Raw genomic sequence first — 21,705 nt, forward strand, 5'->3', positions numbered from 1 at the left:
CTATTAATGAATCATTTCTGTTTCTCCTAATTCGGCCTTGGCTGCATTAGCCTATAGTTTATCTTTTATTCCCAAAGATGTGTTGGGGAATTTGTAACATTTTAATGATATTTTCCTGAAATGAACAGAATTACTCGAAAAAAGATTCGTTCATTTTGCTGAACGAGATTCAAAGATCCGAGTCACTAAAATGATCCGAACTTCCCATCACTACCAGTCACTGTCCAGTGTTGCCAAACCGCCACCCGCACCAGTCTCGTACAGTCATCGGTTGCATACTGCAAAATCTCACCGGAAGCAGTGCGCCATCCGGGTATTTCTCGCCTACTCTGAATTCGGACACACTACTACTCTGGAGTACTGCTGTTCGCTTACTGTGCAGTAGTGTAGGACGCAATTTCGGACGCAGACCTCTATACTCGCGAGAGTCTGCCTTTAAGTGTCACGTCATTGAGCTGACTTCAGCGCGGCTCGATCCTCATTGGCTAGCGGGTAAATTTGAAACGCAACCACTTCGAATGCTAAACTACTAGCAATACATTCAACGGAAGACAGTCAGATGGAGCGTTAAGGACGGACACATAATAGACGTGTTTAATTAAATAATAAAAAAATCACCAAGAAAAATCTCCAGAACATTTCACGCGGCTCGACAGTTGTGTAAGTTATTGCATTTTCATCATTTTCCGCTACGGGACTTGGTTAAGGATTTGATGAGTAAACAGACCGGCTCTTTCTGCTCGTTAAAACAGCTTTCCCAGTGTGTTTATACAAACCTGATCTGTCATAGGTACTTACTCAAATAGTGAAGCGGAGACTCAATAAATTATTCACATTGAAACTGTCCTATTGAATTGTTTTATGTTGGTTTTATGAGCTCGGTTAAATAGATAACAAAATGGCTAAGTTGGTGGGCTAGCGAGCTGTATGGATTATTTATAAATTGACTTATTTTTCATGCACTTGCCTGAACAGATCTACATTTGTCTGATATTTTCTACATTTCTAGCTCCGACAGTTCAGCAGACTTTAGTCGTGTTCTCTCTGTCCTCCCTTTAGTCGTGTTCTCTCAGTCCTCCCTTTAGTCCTGTTCTCTCAGTCCTCCCTTTAGTCCTGTTCTCTCAGTCCTCCCTTTAGTCGTGTTCTCTCTGTCCTCCCTTTAGTCGTGTTCTCTCTGTCCTCCCTTTAGTCGTGTTCTCTCTGTCCTCCCTTTAGTCGTGTTCTCTCTGTCCTCCCTTTAGTCGTGTTCTCTCTGTCCTCCCTTTAGTCGTGTTCTCTCTGTCCTCCCTTTAGTCGTGTTCTCTCAGTCCTCCCTTTAGTCGTGTTCTCTCAGTCCTCCCTTTAGTCGTGTTCTCTCTGTCCTCCCTTTAGTCGTGTTCTCTCAGTCCTCCCTTTAGTCGTGTTCTCTCAGTCCTCCCTTTAGTCGTGTTGTCTCAGTCCTCCCTTTAGTCCTGTTCTCTCTGTCCTCCCTTTAGTCCTGTTCTCTCTGTCCTCCCTTTAGTCGTGTTCTCTCAGTCCTCCCTTTAGTCGTGTTCTCTCTGTCCTCCCTTTAGTCCTGTTCTCTCTGTCCTCCCTTTAGTCGTGTTCTCTCAGTCCTCCCTTTAGTCGTGTTCTCTCAGTCCTCCCTTTAGTCGTGTTCTCTCAGTCCTCCCTTTAGTCGTGTTCTCTCTGTCCTCCCTTTAGTCGTGTTCTCTCAGTCCTCCCTTTAGTCGTGTTCTCTCAGTCCTCCCTTTAGTCGTGTTCTCTCTGTCCTCCCTTTAGTCGTGTTCTCTCTGTCCTCCCTTTAGTCCTGTTCTCTCTGTCCTCCCTTTAGTCGTGTTCTCTCAGTCCTCCCTTTAGTCCTGTTCTCTCTGTCCTCCCTTTAGTCGTGTTCTCTCAGTCCTCCCTTTAGTCCTGTTCTCTCTGTCCTCCCTTTAGTCGTGTTCTCTCTGTCCTCCCTTTAGTCCTGTTCTCTCAGTCCTCCCTTTAGTCCTGTTCTCTCAGTCCTCCCTTTAGTCCTGTTCTCTCAGTCCTCCCTTTAGTCCTGTTCTCTCTGTCCTCCCTTTAGTCGTGTTCTCTCTGTCCTCCCTTTAGTCGTGTTCTCTCTGTCCTCCCTTTAGTCGTGTTCTCTCTGTCCTCCCTTTAGTCGTGTTCTCTCTGTCCTCCCTTTAGTCGTGTTCTCCCTGTCCTCCCTTTAGTCGTGTTCTCCCTGTCCTCCCTTTAGTCGTGTTCTCTCAGTCCTCCCTTTAGTCGTGTTCTCTCAGTCCTCCCTTTAGTCCTGTTCTCTCTGTCCTCCCTTTAGTTGTGTTCTCTCTGTCCTCCCTTTAGTCGTGTTCTCTCAGTCCTCCCTTTAGTCGTGTTCTCTCAGTCCTCCCTTTAGTCGTGTTCTCTCAGTCCTCCCTTTAGTCGTGTTCTCTCAGTCCTCCCTTTAGTCGTGTTCTCTCAGTCCTCCCTTTAGTCGTGTTCTCTCAGTCCTCCCTTTAGTCCTGTTCTCTCTGTCCTCCCTTTAGTCGTGTTCTCTCTGTCCTCCCTTTAGTCGTGTTCTCTCTGTCCTCCCTTTAGTCGTGTTCTCTCAGTCCTCCCTTTAGTCCTGTTCTCTCTGTCCTCCCTTTAGTCGTGTTCTCTCTGTCCTCCCTTTAGTCGTGTTCTCTCAGTCCTCCCTTTAGTCGTGTTCTCTCAGTCCTCCCTTTAGTCGTGTTCTCTCAGTCCTCCCTTTAGTCCTGTTCTCTCAGTCCTCCCTTTAGTCGTGTTCTCTCTGTCCTCCCTTTAGTCGTGTTCTCTCTGTCCTCCCTTTAGTCCTGTTCTCTCAGTCCTCCCTTTAGTCCTGTTCTCTCAGTCCTCCCTTTAGTCCTGTTCTCTCAGTCCTCCAGAGCAACTGTATTTTCCATTTGATACTTTTCAAATCATACATTTCTCGGTCAGTAACACTAACATTGTTTTAACATCTGCTGCTAACGACACCGTTCACGCACCATGGTCCGTTTATTGTTTTCTTTTGTCCTCTGAAGAACATGGAGCCCGTTGTAATGAACCTTCATCATCTGTTTGAGAATCTTCGAGCCCACGTCGACGTCCTCAATGAGAGTGTTGAGCCCAGTGAGTAAACCCAGTCATCCATTATTTACACTTTAATACATCTGAACACAGACCTCCTTACACCAGGGTACTCGAGCGTTTTGCACTCAGGAACCCTTTAACTGTGTGTAAATTACACACACCACCTCAGAACACCATCCAACTCTTCAAATATTACACTTGTTAGTTAAATGTGTGCAGTATGTTGCCTATTTATTGCAGTCGTGGAGCGTTTTATTCCAGTGAACATAGAGCTGGTTTGAAATTTTATTTACATGCTATGGTTTTATTAGTATATGTTTTTAGCAGTGAGGTGTGAATTAAACCCATTTGAGTGACCAAGCAAGCAGGGAAATAACTATAGGAACTCAGTGACTATAATAAGAACAGGGATTAAACCCCCCCCCCCCCCCCCCCCCCCCAAGTATACTTCACTGACCCTACTTTGAACATAATTCAGAACAATAGTAAGTTGGATCTTCACATTCTGGATCTTCAGATCCAACTTACACTACTTTTGCACATTTTTCCAGAGTTCATTCAGATGGCAGTGAATTTTGAGGACTGTCGTCGCAAATGGCTGAGAGTGGAGCAGGAGTTGGCCTCCTGTAAGGAGGTGCTTGCCAAAGCAGAGACTGAGAGAGGTGCGCTGGAGGTCAAGCTCAAACATGCTCGCAACCAAGTGGACGTCGAAATCCGTAGACGACAAAAAGCAGAATCCGACTGTGAGAAACTGGTATGGGCTAGTAGACACACACATTACTAACTTGTTGTTTATATTAAATACCAGTGCTAATAAAAATAGTTATTAACTTTTTTGGAATATTTGAGAAGTGGCTTGTTTCAAATTTGCTTACTGTGTCCAGATGTTCTTGTTGTCTGGCATTTGAACTCTTTCGTTCATAAATTTATTTAAAAATACGTCTGGCACGAAAGGGTTAAAACTGAACTCCTGCTGGACTGATGCTCAGAGATGATTGAGAAGCCTTTATGTGTCTCACATACATGGCAGCACAGTGAAATTATCTTCTCTCAGCTTGTTAGGAAGTTGGGCTCAAGCTGTAGGGCCAGCCATGATATGGCACCGCTGGATCAGAGAGGGTTAAGGACCTATGGTAATGCCAGTTCTCTCCTTTGTGTGTAGGATCGTCAGATTCAACTCATTCGAGATCTGTTGGTCACAGAGGGTTCCAGTAACAGTATCCAGTTAAATGATGAGCAGCGGTCAGCGCTGGCTTTCCTCAACGCACGCTCACAAGCACCTGCCAACCTCAACAGCAGCCGAAGGTGAGGAGAGCCAAAGTATAATGTATACTGTGTATAGAATATGCGTTTTCTTGTTTATTTGCATTGGAGCAGTGTAACTGAGCATGCAGACTCCTCACTGACAGTTGTAGCAGCTGGATTTATCTATTGTTATCCTCAGTTATTTGATGAGCAGTCCTTAAAGGAAAAATCCACATTGAACAGCTATCAGTGTTTCTAATATTCAGTGGCTTCCAACATTATTTAATAGTGAAACTGTGAGTTGATGTTTTTGATTTAAATTTTAGTTGACGTGTTGGTCGAATTTTCATTTGGGTTAAATGTTCCCTACATAGCCATGAGTTCAAATTTTCATAAAACCTAAAGGACACACGGTGGCTTAGTGGTTTGCACGTTCGCTTCACACCTCCAGGGTTGTGGGTGCGATTCCTGGCCCTGTGTGTGTGGAGTTTGCACGTGCTCCTCGGTCTGTGGGGGTTTCCTTCGGGTACTCCGGTTTCCTCCCCCAGGCCAAAGACATGCATGGTAGGCTGATTGGCGTGTCTAAAGTGTCCGTAGTGTATTGATGTGTATGTGATTGTGCCTTGCGATGGATTGGCACCCTGTCCAGGGTGTTCCCTGCCTTGTGCCCCATGCTCCCTGGGACAGACTCCATGCTGCAGGTTCCCTGTGACCCTGTAGGAAAAGCAGTATGGAAAAAGGGTGGATGGAGTGTGTCAGCTCTCACACCTCTATATTTATACTGTAGTTTGCTATGGCTTTTACTAAAACAGGAGAACCTGCCTAAATAGTCTGTTTTTCCATTTTTTTTGTCCTGCATTATTTTTGTTTAGATTAGTCAGTGCAACTTGGGCATTAATTAAATAAAGGACTTTAATTTTGTGACTGCTGGTAGTGTTGGAGACTTCACTGTCTATGCACTCGTGCTCTTTTGAGGGATTGGGGGGCCACTGCCCCAAAGTGAAAAATGTTCCAGCCCTTCTCTCCACAGCGTTCTACTAGTCCACATCAGGTCGCTGGGTAACAAACTAAATAATGTGTATGCGAGAATTTAAATTCCCTACAGCATCAGTTACTGTAATATACTGGCTTTCACTGAGACTTGGCTCAACGCGACAGTTCTTGGCTCTGGTGCTACACCACCGGGATTTAAAGTGTGCAAATTTTCTTTGTTTTGTTTATTTGTAAACACAACTGATTGTAAGGTCAGTCAGACTTGTTCTGAGGGCCAGATTTGGCCCGCAGGCCACCATTGGATAGGCCTGCTGTAGACTATTGCTATTCAGCACAAAGCAAGGCTCAAAACTGTGACCATTTTGGTCGTATGTGCTCCCGAAATTTAATCTGTGCGACCTTAAAGTATATTTGGGTGCATTTATGCGAGTGCAAATAATTGTTGTGGTGTGACCTGTTTTCATTTCTTTGCAAAACGTTTGCTAATTACTGCATGGTATGTGCCTGCTGTGAGCTGATACAGTGACCGGTCCACCGTTCTATCAAACATTACATAACCAGTTAAACTTTATCTTTATATTCTTAAAAGGAGCCCCGACTATGAAGACTTGTTGGTCTTAACATGCAATAATTGCCCTCTCCTACTTATACATTGTTAGAAGCACCTGAAATATGTTAATTACTTTAAAAATCCTTATTTTATACATATTTTAACCTACAGAAGCCGCCATTACGGGACATGTGCTGTGCACTGAGTCGAGGACGTAAAATGGCTGCACTTGAGCACTCTAAGGAATTATCTACTAGCCCCTGCAGCAGGAAAAGAACGCCACACTGTGCTGCTTTTGGCTGTAATGTTCTAGTTCCAGTGCGCTGTGATACAGGGGATATCTGTAAATATAATCAAACCCGTAAGAATCTTGTTAGTGTGTTTTCTGTATATTCTCATAACGTAAAACTCCTGTAAAATTAGTCTAAAACGACTAGCCAAGGTGTACCCAAAGTAAAATTAAAGCTGTTCTTGAACCATTTGGAGTACATACATGGATACATGCATGCATGGCCTCTTTTGAAAGGTGGACTAAATATTTTGACATAATTGCATTGATTGGATCTTTGCCAGTGTAACAAGGATGTTTTTGTCAGGATGTTATGGATCAGTGGATTACTATGAGGCTTCATATGAGGCGAGTTGCCTCTGTTTCGTAAGTGTTTGTTTGTATCAGTGGTCTGGCAGAGATGTTGATTGTAGCTGCTGTTGTGATTGTACCTCTGTATCTGTGAGACGATCCTTCAAGCAGGTCAACTCCAGAAAACCACCTGACCCCATTCACGGCAGTGTCCCAAAATTATGAGCTGACCAGCTAGCAGAGGAATTCTGACACATTCAGCAGGTCACTTGGTCTGTCAGTGATTCCTGCTTGCTTTAAGACCACCATTGTCCTGGGCCCCTTCTCCTGCTTGGATGTTTACCGCCCTGTGGTTTTATCCTCCACTTTTCCAAAGTGCTTTGAGTGGATGGCCAAGTCCTTCATTTGCTTCTCCTTGCCTGCCTGCAATTTACATACCATGCCAACAAGTCCACTCAAACACCCTGCCACTGCCCTTAACAACCTGGAGGGGAAGAAGAACTATGTGGGCATACTGTTTGTTGGCAACAGTTCAGCATTCAATACCATAATTTCCACCAAGCTAAAAGACCTGGGTCTGGCTCACAGTCTTCTCTCTCAGCCTAAGCACAGGAGCTCCCCAAGGCTGCATGCTCAGCCCTCTTCATTACTCCCTGTTTACACATTACTGTGTAGCACAGCTCAAATAGCATCCTTAAATTTGCGCATGACGCCACCATTGTAGGCCTTATCTTAGATGTTGATGAGATGGCCTGCGGAGAGGAGATCAGAGTCCTAACTGCTTGGTGATCAGACAACAACCTCTCCCTCAATATCACCAAAACAAAGATGATGATTGTGGCCCGCAGGAATAGACAAGTGGGTGAGCACGCCACATCCACATCAATGGAACGGGTGGAAAGGGTTGGCAACTTTAAACAAGGATCGTACAGGATGCTTCAAGTGCTTGAATTTGGCTTTTTGGAAAACCTTATATTTTTTATGTAGTAGTGCTTAAAAAGTTTGTATTATAAAAAGTCAATAAATACGAAATCGCTAAAAACTTAAGTGTTTATTTTCGATAGAACACGAATACAACAAATGTATCCTTTCACTCAAAATATGATGCCCCTCCCCCTCCGCCCACTATTCATTCACTGATTGTGACTGAGACAGCTCCGGTCCACTTTTCAGACCCCTTTAGCGACTTTTTTGTGTTTTTTACTTTCAGAATAGCACCTAGTGACATTTATTGACTTTTTAGCCAAACCTTGCCAACTTGTTCTTACAGAGGAACGGGCTAAAATTCCTTCAAGCCAATGAGCAGGACTGATCAACAGTTACTAGAAATGTCTAGTTGCAGTTATTGCTGCACAAGGGGGTCACACCAGATACTGAAATCAAAGGTCACATACTTTTGCCACTCACAGATGTGATATTGGATCATTTTCCTCAATAAATAAATGAGCAAGTATAATATTTCTCATTTATTGAATGGGGTTGTCTTTATGTACTTTTAGGATTTGTGTGAAAATCTGATGGTTATAGGTCATATTTATGCAGAAATAGAGAAAATCTTTGTGTTCACAAACTTTTAAGCACCATTATATATGCTTGACCCATACCACAACGATGTGCCAAAGATTACAGTGTTTAATTTATTATCGAACAACACATCACACTTCTTTTAATGGTTCATAGTTAGATTCACTCTTATGGAATGGCTGACAGACAAGCTATTTCCTACATAAATTACCCAACTCCAGTTCCAAAAAAGTTGGGACAGTATGGAAAATGCTAATAGAAACAGAGGAGTGGTTTGTAAATGTATTTTGACTTGTATTTAAACAAAAATGTATAAAGACAAGGCATTTGATGTTTTGTCTAATCAACTGCATAGTTTTTTGAAGTTAAACGTTCATGTTGAAATTAAAGCATGCAACAAGTTCCAAAAAGTTGGGACATGGACAATTTAGGACTAATAGTGATGTGAGAAGTTGAAATAAGAAGGTGAGGTGAAACAGGTGAAGCAATCGTCTAATCATAGTATATAAGGAGCCTCCAAAAAAGGCCGAGTCCTTCAAGAGCAAGGATGGGTCGAGTATCACCGATCTGCCAACAGATGCATCAGCGAATAATCCAACACTTTGAGAACAACATTCCCCAAAGACAAATCGGTAGGATTTTGGGCGTTTCACCTTCAACAGTGCACAATATAATTAAAAGATTCAAGGAATCCGGTCAAATTTCTGTACGGATTTCCGATCCCTCAGACGTCACTGTCTTTAAAACTGTCATGAGTCTGTAATGGAGATCCTGACATGGGCTCGGGAATACTTTGGTAAACCTTTTGTCAGTCGACACCCTTCGCAGCTGCATCCACAGATGCAAATGAAGGCTTTACTATGCAAAGCAGAAGCCGTACATCAACACTGTCCAAAAGCTATGGGCTCGGTCTCATCTGGATGGACAGTAGCACAGTGGAATCGTGTTTTGTGGTCCGATGAGTTAACATTCCAAATAGTTTTTGGACAAAACTGCCGTCGTGTTCTCCAGGCCAAAGAGGAAAAGGACCATCCAAACTGTTATCAGAGTCGGGTCCAAAAGCCAGCGTCTGTCATGGTTTGGGGGTGTGTCAGTGCCCATGGCATGGGAAACTTGCACATCTGTGAGGGTTAATTGAGCTGCACTCAACTCCAATATTTATCAATTCTTTGGGTGTGAGTCAAATAAAACTTGGTAGGAATGAAGCAAATGACCTGTCTCCAATTGAGAATGTCTGGCACATTATGAAGTGTAAAATAAGATAACGAAGGCCGTGTACAGTTGCTCAGGTGAAGAAATGTATAATGGATGAATGGAGGAAAATTCCACTTGCTAAACTTAACTAATCGATGTCTTCACTGCCCAAACGCTTAAGTGTTATTAAAAGAAAAGGTGATGTTACACAGCGGTGAACAGTCAACTGTCCCAACTTTTTTGGAGTGTGTTAGTCATCAGATTTGAAATGAGTGTATGTTTTCAAGAAGAAATTAAATTCAAAGTTAAACATCAAATAACGTGTTTTTGGTATAGTACAGGGTGAAATGAATTTTCATATGACTTTTTGTTTTGTGTTTTGCATTTTCTATACTGTCCCAACTTTTTCAGAATTGGGGTTGTATAAATAAATGTTAAATAAATGTCTCCTAGAAAGTAACATCAACGTTTATACATTTTACTTTAACCCCCCACCCCCGTTTATTACTACTTTTACATTATGTGGAGTGTCTGCTATACAACTCCCTGTATTGCCTGTTACTATAGAAACAGTAATGTTTTTATATCAAGCCTGTCGTTCATGTCACAGCCGGAACTACTGTCTGAGCTGTGCCTTTATACAAAAATAATTACAACTTCTGACCAATCAGATTCCAGCAGTCATCCGTGGTGTGTGTCCAGTTACTTTTGAGCCTGTGAAAATTGGGGGGACTGTGTTTATAACTTTTATTATTATTATTATTATTATTGTTAAATAGGTTGTAATTCCTAAATGGTTAATGCAGTATTTTTGTTGAAGTTGAAAGTCTGAAATTCAATCACATCTTGATTGCTTTATTGCAAGTCTATTGTGATTGTGTACAGAGGCAAAATTACATGGTCACTGTCCAAAAACTTATGGACCTGACTGTCTCCTTTTCAATTGTGTTAATTTGTTCTTGTTGTTTATCTACCCATGTATTTGTACTTATTTATTTGGTTGTTATTAATAACTTTCTGCCATGAATACATCACGAGCATTAGTGAGGGGCGTCCTCTCGTTCCAGTTCATCTCCAAGGTGTTCGTTGGGGTTGAGGTTAGGGCTCTGTGGGGGTTCTTCTGATCACACTTATTAACATTTTTAACTGAATTTTTTTTTTTGTCAAATATCGTAAAGCGAAATCTGAATTTGTTCAGAAAATTCAGTCTTCAAATGAGACCTCAGCCATTTGTTTGTGGTCCTAGCTCAGATAACACATGTGGTCATGTGACATGCATGAGAACATACTGATCAGAGTTCATATGCCTTTTTACCCATGCACATATCACCGTCCTCATCAGGCAGTGTCGATAGCACAGCAAAACAATAGAGAGTTGCTTCAGCGGAGAGTATTTTCATTGGAAGGATGGAGAAATGGGTTATTTACATGGTTGCTTGATTCAAGTAAAATGGAAGGAACCTCCTTAAACAGCGTACTGTTTGAAACAATTGCCCAAGAACTCACTCTGCGAATGTGGGTCATTTTCTGGGACAGTCTGATTCATATTAGACAGATGTGGGTCATTAGTCATAACTAATGTGAACCATCGAGGTAAAGGGACTCTCTTGGACATCGGAATTGTGTAAAGAAGCTTGTAATGTGAACTTAATCTGTGAACGTAATCTTGAATCCATGTTAATAATGATTTCAATATTGATATTTTTTACAGGCTGACCACTATTGACGAATCTGCCTCTATTTTGTCGGATATTAGCTATGATAAAACTGATGATTCATTGGTAAGTCTTTTTTTTTAATTTTTTTTTTAAATTAGTTTTATTTTATTTATTTTTGAAAAAAGTCATGACCTCTGCCCATGCCATTTGACTATCAAACACCTTGAGGGGCTACTTGCACTGACTGGTTCTTAGTGATGGTTCACCCCAAAATTAAAATGATCAATTACTCACCCTCATGTCATTCCAAACCCATAAGACCGTTGTTCATCATCTGAGATATTTTTATATAAATATATTTTTAATGAAACCTGGGAGATTTCTGTCCCTCCACTGACTGACGTAGATCTTTGAAGCATGTTCACGATGCATGCATGTTGTGTTGACACGAATTCAGACGTAACTCACTGTACAACCAGACCTGGAAGCGCTGCACTGTTTACAGCAGAGGAAGAGGGATGCTGTATGCATGTTTTATTTGTTACATTCTGAAAAATTTGCCAAGAAAGCAAAACCAAGTTGGAATGCAACGAACAAAGCATGCATACAGTATGTGAGAGATCAGAGGAGGATGAACAGACTGGTTTGGGCTGATAGGAAGTCTATAGGAACTCAAATAAGCACTCTTTACAACCATGGTGAGACCAGGTGACTTGGTCGTCGTCCATCTACCCCCCCCCCCCCTTCAGCTGTCATTTATATGACTATTAGCATGTGCCCATGATAGCCTCAGATTCCTGTTCTCATCGTGGTTCTTTTGTTAACGCGCCTCGGAGATCTATGTGGAAGTGAAGATATTTTGTGAATAAAGACCTAATTTTAGTTTTTTTGCTCACACAAAGCATACGTATCGCTTCATAAAATTGGGATTAAACCACTTGAGTCACATGGATTACTTTTACGATGCCTTTCTGAACTTTTCTGTCTTGAAAGTTTTGGTTACATGGTTTGTCAATGGAGGACCAGAAATCTCACAGATTTAATTAAAAATATCTTTATTTGTGTTCCAAAGATGAATGAAAGACTTATGGGTTTGGAACAACATGGGAGTGAGTAATTGTTGAGAGAATTAAACATTTTTTGGTGAACTATCTCTTTAACTGAGATGTAGCCCATAACTTCTTGTTGTCAGTAATGGAAGGCAAAAAGTGCAGAGGAATGGTGTGTACTGAAGGCAAGGGAATAAAATAAAAAAAGCTTTTGAGCAAGGAGGGGTACAGTGTATTAGCTTAAACCTTATCTTCTCCTTCAGAATCTATTTCTAATATAAATGATCAGTTTGGTGATAATGAAGGCGATCTCTTGAAAGCTTTAAGTGGAACATTTGCTTGGAACTCATAAAATGGCTTAATTATTTTTATATATAAACGAGCAGATTTTACTGACACGCCTAACACAAATGATTGAGTACAGAAACTATAACTGAATAATAATGCATAATTAAAAACTATTGGTATGAGCCATAAAAGAATGTACCTATAATCTCACATTTTTTGGAAATTATTTGGAGCACAGAAGTTTCCAGCAGTTTATAAATTTGAGCAGAAGTATTGAAAGAATTAGTTTGAAAAGAGACCAGCAGTGATGCCCTCCACCAAACAGGCCCATGGCCAGTCCTGGATTATAAGAACTGAAGTATTTAAGTCAACTGTGAACGTGCCCAGTGAAATGGTATTAAATTTATATCCAGAGATTTACAACTGACACAGCTTACAACCAGGAGTGAGCCCCTGTTGGTGCAACTAATCCCACCGGCTTTGTGTCACTAATCTTACTTGTGTCCCTTAAATCTGACACTGTTTTTTTGTTTGTTGTTTATTTCATTATTTTTTTGTTCATAGGACTGGGACTCTTCTGTTGTCAGAACTGTTCGACTGAAGAAACGTCAGAAGAGAGTAAGCTGATGATTTGTGCATCCTTACCCACTAGGAGGCAAATTACACTCACCAGTCACTTTAACAGGGACATGTCTACACTTGCTCATTTAGGAAATTATTCAATCAACCAATCATGTGGCAGCAGCATAGTGCATAAAACCATGCAGATGCAAGTCAAGTGCTTCAGTTAATGTTCACATCAAAAGTGGGGAGGCAAAAATGTGATGTATGTGACTTTAACCATGGCATGGTTGTTGGTACCAGATGGGCTGGTTTGAGTATTGCAGAAGCTACTGATCTCCTGGGGCTTCACAGTCTCTAGTGTTTACACAGAATAGTCCGAAAAACATCCAGTGAGCAGAGGGTATGCAAGCAGAAACTCCTTGTTGTTGTGAGATCAGAGGAGTCCACTTTCAATGAGCCTGTACCCATGATGGCCAAAGATTCCTGTTCTTGGCTGACAGGAGTGGAACCCAATGTGATCTTCTGCTATTGTAGCCCATCTGCCTCAAGGTTAGATGCTTTGTGCATGCTGAGATGCTTGTCTGCTCACGAGAGTTTTATATAATATTTTATTTTATAGTATTTATGTATTATTCACACTTTTTCTTTATGTTGATGTTTGATGTGAGCATTATCTGAATCTCTTTAACTGTATCTGCATTTTTTACATTTATTTTTGCATTGTGTTGCTGCCACATGATGAGATAGATTGGCTGATTTAGATAGCTGCATGAATGTAGGTATTCCTAATGAAGTGGACAGTGAGTGTACTTTTAATTATTCTGGTTATTAAGATCACTGAATAAGTTGGCTGTTTTTTTTTCCAGCGCTCCTCCAGAAACCATACTGATGGCCCTCCGGCTGCTTCCAAGAGATCCCGGTCCACAGGCCGCACCTCTGAGAAAGTATGGAACCTAATTAATTCAGCAATTCAAACACTGGTCTATTGGAATAGCCCTTCTGCCGCATCTTATAGACAGCAGTACCACTTTAATGAAGTCATTTTTTTTGTGAGTTCTTGAGCTGTGTTGATATTTAGACCAACTTGAATCCTGCTTACAGTATCTCACAAAAGTGAGTACACCCCTCACATTTTTGTAAATAGTTGATGATATCTCTTCATGAGACAACACTGAAGAAATGACACTTTGCTACAATGTAAAGTAGTGAGTGTACAGCTTGTGTAACAGTGTAAATTTGCTGTCCCCTCAAAATAACTCAACACACAGCCATTAATGTCTAAACCGCTGGCAACAAAAGTGAGTACACCCCTAAGTGAAAATGTCCAAATTGGGCCCAATTTACCGTCTGTATAGTAGCCGAGATACATGTATTTCTCCTACTTCAGGCCTACAGTAGGCAAGTACGCGGTTTTGGACGCAGCCGTGTTCTCTTGTTTACTGTAAAACAGTTGAGCAATGCCGTGTGTGTACGTGTCCTGTCGCACAATGCGGTGAAAACTCTCACACGGTGTTAGTGTGATTAAGGTGTGTACATGTCTGTGATGCACCTCAATAATGCGACTAAAACAGGAGTACTCCACATGTCTTAATTCGATTTGTGTTTACTTCGAGTATGACCTTAAATAGATTAAGGTAATTAAAAATGGCTGTTTACATGGTAGTTTCTTAATCAGAGTATCATCTTAATCGGGTTAATAGTGGATTATTGTTGTCCATGTAAACGCACTGAATAAGTGCTGAAGCAAATCTTTCTAAAGAACTTATTACTCGCTTTGACTAACACGTCACTACGATATGATTTACTATGAAGTTTATTTATTTTTATTGCTTTAAGGCTGTTTCATGGCGAGAGTGACTATGAAGTAAATGTAAGTTTAAAAATGCAAGACTGTTAATAAATCACGCTCTGCACATTAGAGATGTCATGATACCAAAAATCTAGTAGTCGGAACCGATACCACCAAAAGTACATGATACTCGATACCAAAGTCGATACCACGGTGTGGTATAAAAATAAAATAAAAAAACTCTCCTGGAGGACATCCTCCCCTGGCTGATACCGGCAAAAAGAGAGAGAGATGGAGATATTTTAGTTATCAAACACTGTCTGACAATGACTAACACAACAGTGGAGGCTACAAGTGCTAAGGTGCACACACACACACACACACACACACACACACACACACACACACACACACACACACACACACACCCCTTATACTCTGAATGCAAGCATTAGTTTAAATTCACTGATCTGGTGGCAGGATAAAAAGATTTATTAAAAGCATGAACATGTGAATAATTATTAGTGACGTTAGGCTACATTTATCTGACAGGACACGGGCTGAATGGCGATGCATGGTGGAACATTAGGAGGTAGTTTATAACATCGCAATAAATTAGCGTCGTTAACAAATAACTGTTTATCGCTAACATTACATGGAGCGTAACGTTAGCTGGTTTCACGCCACAATGCAGCTACCTCAAACAAACATAATATAGGACCGTCTTTCAGGTGCTTCACCAAATTCCAGGTGTTTCCTCGCTTTGTTTGAAATGAACGATAGCATCGGTTGCACACCGGCTTCAGAACATCAATTATATGTTTGTTGTCATCCGCCTCGAATGTGAAGTATTTCCATATTTAACTCCTACCACCTTTCCTCTCAATGAGATTGAAACAATCAATCTAACAGGACACCTGGGTAACAAGAAACACCAGTCAGTCACATGTTCCAATATTTTTGCTTGCCTACAAATTGGGTGGTCTGATACAAAATGTGCTATTTATATGTAGGTGTTAAACGACATGGAACATATCAGGAGCTAAATTCTGAATTCTCATCTCATATTCATCCTTTGATCGCAAAAACAGATGCAGTGGCCTTGCTGTTCCAATATTTTGGGAGTTGACTGTAGAAATAAAATTTAACTAAACTGAATGCATATGATCGCGTTTACTCTTGTGCTTGGGACTGACCAGTGATGAATGTGAATACCAGATGTAAATGGGGCTTTACTGCACAGGTCCCTGTGTCTTGTGTAGGTGATCTGCTGATTGTAGTGATGGAGAACTATTTCAATGTTTATATACAAAATCATTTGTTAAGTTACCTCATAATGTAGCCATTCTTGTGTGTTTAGTGTTTGTTCAATTTGTCCACATCTTCCATTTGATTTTAATTGTGTATTGAGTTTAGAAGGTTTTTAACTGTGTATCCGTGTCCATAGGGAAATGAGTCTCTAGTGGCCAAGACCACAGTGACCGTGCCCAACAATGGTGGTCCCATAGAGGCTGTCACCACTGTTGAAGCTGTGCCTTACTGGACCAGAAGCAGGAGAAAGACTGGTAAGTTTCAAGTTTAACTTGATCGAATGTGAAATCTGAGCACTGCCGGGCAGGGTGGGCATGGCTGCATATATTTTTGGCTCATGTTTTTGGAGGTTTTTTTTTTGTCTTTCTGAAATTTCGGTGCGTCACTAATATTTGCAATTGCGTTTCCTGTTTGTGGATGCATAAATTGTGACATAATTCAAATGAAAATGCAAATCATGTATTGCCATTATATGGGATTAATAATGGCATATAAATTCACCATCGTATCAAATCCTCAATACAATATTCACCATTAAAGGAAGAACCGCCTTGCCTGATGATAGGAGAGTATTTCTTAGATCACAAGTTCAACAGTAAACTTATTAGTAAAACTTTGAGCAGTGTTGCTCCGAAATCTATGGTTTTATGGTGACAGATTTATGCTTCATTATCTTTAAAGCATCGGCACAATCGTCTGTACAGCACATTTTCTGTCTTGGCATTCGACTGTGAGTGATGTCACTTCCAAATACAAACACGCCCCTAGTACACTCCCACCCCCAACACTGATTGGCAGGTTACTGTGCAAGGCATGGGAAATGCAGAGGGATTTGCGATTCTGTTGACACTGTACACCAAATTGGTGTAAACCAAAATGCAAATGATCATTCAAATGAAAATCATGTATGTCACAATGTATGCCTCCACGAACCAGAAACGCAATTTCAAATAGTTTGCAGTTGCTTTTGAAAACTGCCTGCAAAATACTTCCATGTATATATATATAAAATAATATAGACATTATAAAGAAAAATGGAGATTCACCAAAGCAGAAATCCTTGGTGCATCTGATGTATGTACATCGCTATCTGCTGACAAAGCTAATACAAAGCACAGCACGTGATGTTCTGATGAGAACCTTTAAAACACTGGACTGCTGGTACATTACCACAAGAGACAAACTACAAGCAACATGAGCAACCCGTCACACACTAATTTGAACACAGGATAAGAAACCAGCAGCATGCGTAGGTCCTGAACTGAATGTTTTTCATCAGATTCTGTTGTGAGCTGTACGATATTTATAGGGATTGGTGGAACACATCTATAGAACCCTATAGAAGACTTGAAATTACTCGACAGACAATCGTATTGTTTACGATGCGTTGTATTCAAATTTTACTGTTTATATTTGAGATGTATATGGAACAATATTACTCTGAAACCCTGGAGAACTTGCAGAAGAAAGCTTGAAAAATATTGTCACAGTGGGCTTCCTTTATCTTTTAGTTGTTTGTAAATGTTTTCATATGCCAATCTAACAATTGCCATAAGGTTAACAAAAGTGTCAAACGCTGATTTTCTTATATATTGATAAATGCCAATCAATTGTAAATTACTGTGTGTGTTCATAGCACAGCTGATTTGCATTTAGTGACAAAACAAAAGGATGGCTAAAAACTAAAATCAGGACAAACAGTAAAAGAAAAGAATTTGGCAGAAATGGATGTTATGTCGTCTCATATCAAAATGAAAGGCTAAAATCTGGAGTCGAATTACAGGAAAGATTAATTAAATGTGAATTAAGTGAAGTGAAAAGAAAATAGTTTGACCTGGAAATGGGGTGGGGAGATTTACACTGTACCCAGGTCATCATGGACACATAATGGACCTCACACAGGGAAACTGTTGTTTAATTGTTTTAATTGTCTCTGATTGTCAGCCAGAAGCCTCTCATACAAAAGCCAGATAATGCTGTATAGCACACTAGGGAGTATCGGGTGCGTTGCAGATTGGATCATATCAGATAACTTGTTTCTCTTTGAAATGTCCCAGCATCTAGAAGTTAAAACACAGACAAAACTTGGAGATGTGAAGCAAAGACAGTCATTTTGTTGGTTGAATTAGTGCTGGCTCTAAAGTGTTGCACAACATTAAATTAAGATTGCAAACAAAAGTGTCTTATAAGCCAGCTTTCATCCTCCAAGAAAACCCATACTGGTCTATAACTATTCAACACTTGCCGTGCTATTATATCTTCCATTAGTTTCATGGCAGCTGAGCCATTATAGCTCGTCGGCTTACGGATACCAGAGAGCACATGAACAAGCCCAGCCCATCCTTCATGGCTACTCTTATTTGTTTTAATTTATAAATTTGTACTTTTTCGCTTTTGTTCTTTTTTTTTTCATAATTAATATTTCTTTAATTAATGCCATTCTATAAGAAATAACTGTTTCAGAAAATTATTAAATCCATGTTTGCAATTAAAAATAAATGACTATTTGAACTAGACCACAAAATCTTTATATAAAATTGGAGTAACCATTACTGTGGTAGCAATAATCCTTTGTTCTTTCGGGCAGAGAATTGACTTGGGTCTTCATTCAAGTGTCAATTGTTTACTGAAATTTTCTTCCACAGTCAAGCACAAAAATTAACTCGGGTCAAGAACTGTGTTGCTCTCTTTCTTTCTAGCTTATGGTGGCAACATCTATTCTTCAAGATGGTCCAATAGTAAAACACAGCAGACCATTAGAGTAAAAACGGGGTGACCAAACAAATGTACATAAGCAAACATCGTCTGCCTTTTCTTATACCGCAGTGCCGTTGAATTCTCGATTCTGATTGGCTAAATGTGCATTTATTTTTCAGTAAATGTACAAAGCTAAAGTAGTCCCAGTCAGGTCTTGACCACATTACAGTTCCATATCACTTCGCCAAGTTAACTGAAATAACGGAAACGTTAGCCACTATCCACCACAGGACGTGCATTTAACGCCGCTTTGTATCATGGCCGTATTGCCACCTCGGGTGTGCATTATTTTTCTATTAATTCAACAGCCTATTGTCAATTATTCCTTACTTACTGTATAAACAATTTGCTTTTAATATCCAATCTTTTAATTATTCAAATTATGTCTCTTACAATTATCATGGCCAATTATGATTTGAAGCCATTTAATCATTTGGGGATTTCCATAAATACTAACTTTCTTATATTTGGTACTTATGGAAATCCACGAATGATGAAATGGCTTCAAATCATAATTGGCAATGATGGTTGTAAGAGCCATAATTTGAATAAACACCAATTGGTTGGTGGGGAGGTGACTCTGGTTGCATGCATGGAAACACTGGGCCTCTCATCAAGCTGGGCATGAACAAATTTATTTGTACAAAAGATTTACAAATAAATTTGAAGGCTGGTTGATATGATGTGTAGTTATCTTCAGGGGAGGTTGCACATGAGCGCACCAGTCTGCTCTGCGCACCATGGTTACCTATAAACCCTCCCTTTGCTTCATGGCATAGACACACAAACATGCTTCAATGCATAAGTAACATTCAGCCGTTTACACTACAACTACATGCATCCTAGACCTCATGGTTTGAGTGATTGAAGCAAAAGTCTTTGTTTGTTTGTTTTTATAATCCTGTTCGAACTGTTAATCATTGTCTACAATGTCTAAATGGAGACTAATGCAAACCAGCATTAGGTTCTGTTTAGACTTTGTATTAGCATCCGCCTTGGCTGATTGGATCATGAGTGATGTGTTTTGTGCAAATCCATGCCCATTCTAACTCTATTTCCTGTAGCTGCCATGGTTTGGGACACAGCAGATACAGATTCTGTGCAGTCTGTAGACATATTAAAGCAGACTGAGAGCAAAGCGGAGCCCAGCACACCGCAGAGCAGTGGGGGTGTTCGTCTACATGAGTTTGTTTCCAAAACGGTATGCTTAATGTCATTTATTGCAGACTTGATTATTTGTTGAAAGAATGACTGTTTTTACATTTTAATTGCACATGCTTTTTAGGTGATAAAGCCGGAGTCCTGTGTTCCTTGTGGGAAGAGGATCAAGTTTGGAAAAATTTCTCTGAAGTGCAGGGACTGTCGTGTGGTCACCCATCCTGAGTGTCGAGACCGCTGTCCGCTGCCCTGCATCCCTAACATGTCTGGGACTCCAGTAAAAATTGGAGAGGTAGAATGCCTGGCTTTATGAATATCTGGGGAAAAGACTGGGTTTAAACTTTCCTGGCATTCAGAGATACTTCCAGAGTAGATTAAAATTTCCCCTTTAATAGATTAACATCCATCCATCCATCCTCTACAGCTTACTCCTTTTCAGAGTCACGGGGAACCTGGAGCCTATCCCAGGGAGCATCGGGCACAAGGCGGGGTACACCCTGGACAGGGTGCCAGTCCATAATAGATTAACAACCAGTCAAACAAAAATTATTCCATCATATCTTACACATTTATAAAAGCGAAGAGTATTAGGGTAATTTATTTGTTGGATTGCACACAATGCACAGTAAGAAATGTTAACAAGGTGTCCACGGATACTTAAGTCTTAAAATGTCTTAAATTCTTTAATGTAAAAATAAGACCGTAATTAGCATTAAAATGTCTTAAATTCGCATTTCAAAGGTCTTAAAAATGCAACCAAAACGACACCGTAAAGATTTACAACCCCAATTCCAAAAACGTTGAGACACTGTCTTAAATGTAAATAAAAACAGAATGCAATGATTAGCAAATCTCATAAACTCATATGTTATTCACAATAGAACATAAACATATCAAATGTTTAAACTGGGTAAATGTACCATTTTAAGAAAAAAATAAGGTAATTTTGTATTTGCTTAATTACTGAACACATCTCAAATTTGGGACGGGGCAACAAAAGGTTGGAAAAGTAAGTGTTACTAAAAAGAAACAGCTGGAGGAACATTTTGCAACTAATTGGGTTAATTGGCAACAGGTCAGTAACATGATTGGGTATAAAAAGAGTATCTTGGAGATACTTTCTTAATTTTTTCTTGTCTTTGGTAAATCTTCATAACTAACTGGATCCCCAATAAAATGTGAAATGGAAAATAATGTTCTTTTCAACACATTTTTTGTTAAATAACGTTCTCTCAGAAGTAAAGATGGATGGAATCTGGATGGAAGCAGATGTTGCTCTAAAACCTGTATAAACCTTTCAGCATTGATGGTGCCTTTCCAGATGTGCAAACTGCCCATTCCATAGTCACTAATTCACCCCCATACCATCAGAGATGCAGGCTTTTGAACTGATAAAAAGCCGGATGGTCCCTCTCCTCTTTAGTCCTCTTTAGTTTAGAGGACGTGGCGTTCATGGTTTCCAAAAAGAATTTAAATTTCGATTCGTCTGACCACAGAACAGTTTTCCACTTTGCCTCAGTCCATTTTAAATGAGCTTTGGCCCAGAGAAGATGGTGATGCTTCTGGATAATGTTCACGTATGGCTTCTTCTTGGCATGATAGAGCTTTAACCAGCGTTTGTGGACGGCACGACGAACTGTGTTCACAGACAATGAGTTCTGGAGGTGTTTCTGAGCCCATGCAGTGATTTCCATTACAGAATCAGGCCTGTTTTTAATACAGTGCCGCCTGAGGGCCCGAAGATCACGGGCATGCATTGTTGATTTTCACCCTCGTCCCTTACGCACAGAGATTTCTCCAGATTCTTGGAATCTTTTGATATTATCTACTGTAGATGATCCTCGCAATGAGTCCTTGCAATTTTACGTTAAAGAACATTATTCTGAAATTGTTCCACAAATATAAAATACGCAATCATGTTACTGACCTGTTAACCTCCAGCTGTTTCTTTTTAGTAACACTTATTTTTCCAGCCATTTGTTGCCCCGTCCCAACTTCTGAAATGTGTT

General features: G+C 40.3%; 1 protein-coding gene across 1 annotated transcript in view; it reads left to right on the forward strand.

The window, feature by feature from the left end:
- Positions 1 to 346: 346 nt before the first annotated feature.
- Positions 347 to 21,705, forward strand: part of racgap1 (Rac GTPase activating protein 1) — a 32,061-nt gene continuing 10,702 nt past the window's right edge. The window contains exons 1-10 of the mRNA XM_053643624.1: positions 347 to 660; positions 2,988 to 3,075; positions 3,588 to 3,790; positions 4,199 to 4,341; positions 10,834 to 10,903; positions 12,682 to 12,735; positions 13,548 to 13,625; positions 15,918 to 16,035; positions 19,603 to 19,739; positions 19,824 to 19,988. Of these exons, the coding sequence (XP_053499599.1) occupies positions 2,991 to 3,075; positions 3,588 to 3,790; positions 4,199 to 4,341; positions 10,834 to 10,903; positions 12,682 to 12,735; positions 13,548 to 13,625; positions 15,918 to 16,035; positions 19,603 to 19,739; positions 19,824 to 19,988 (1,053 nt within the window). The 5' untranslated portion in view covers positions 347 to 660; positions 2,988 to 2,990. The remainder of the gene's footprint in view (positions 661 to 2,987; positions 3,076 to 3,587; positions 3,791 to 4,198; positions 4,342 to 10,833; positions 10,904 to 12,681; positions 12,736 to 13,547; positions 13,626 to 15,917; positions 16,036 to 19,602; positions 19,740 to 19,823; positions 19,989 to 21,705) is intronic.

This window comes from Ictalurus furcatus, chromosome 15 (assembly GCF_023375685.1).
Source record: "Ictalurus furcatus strain D&B chromosome 15, Billie_1.0, whole genome shotgun sequence".
Taxonomy (NCBI): Eukaryota; Metazoa; Chordata; class Actinopteri; order Siluriformes; family Ictaluridae; genus Ictalurus; species Ictalurus furcatus.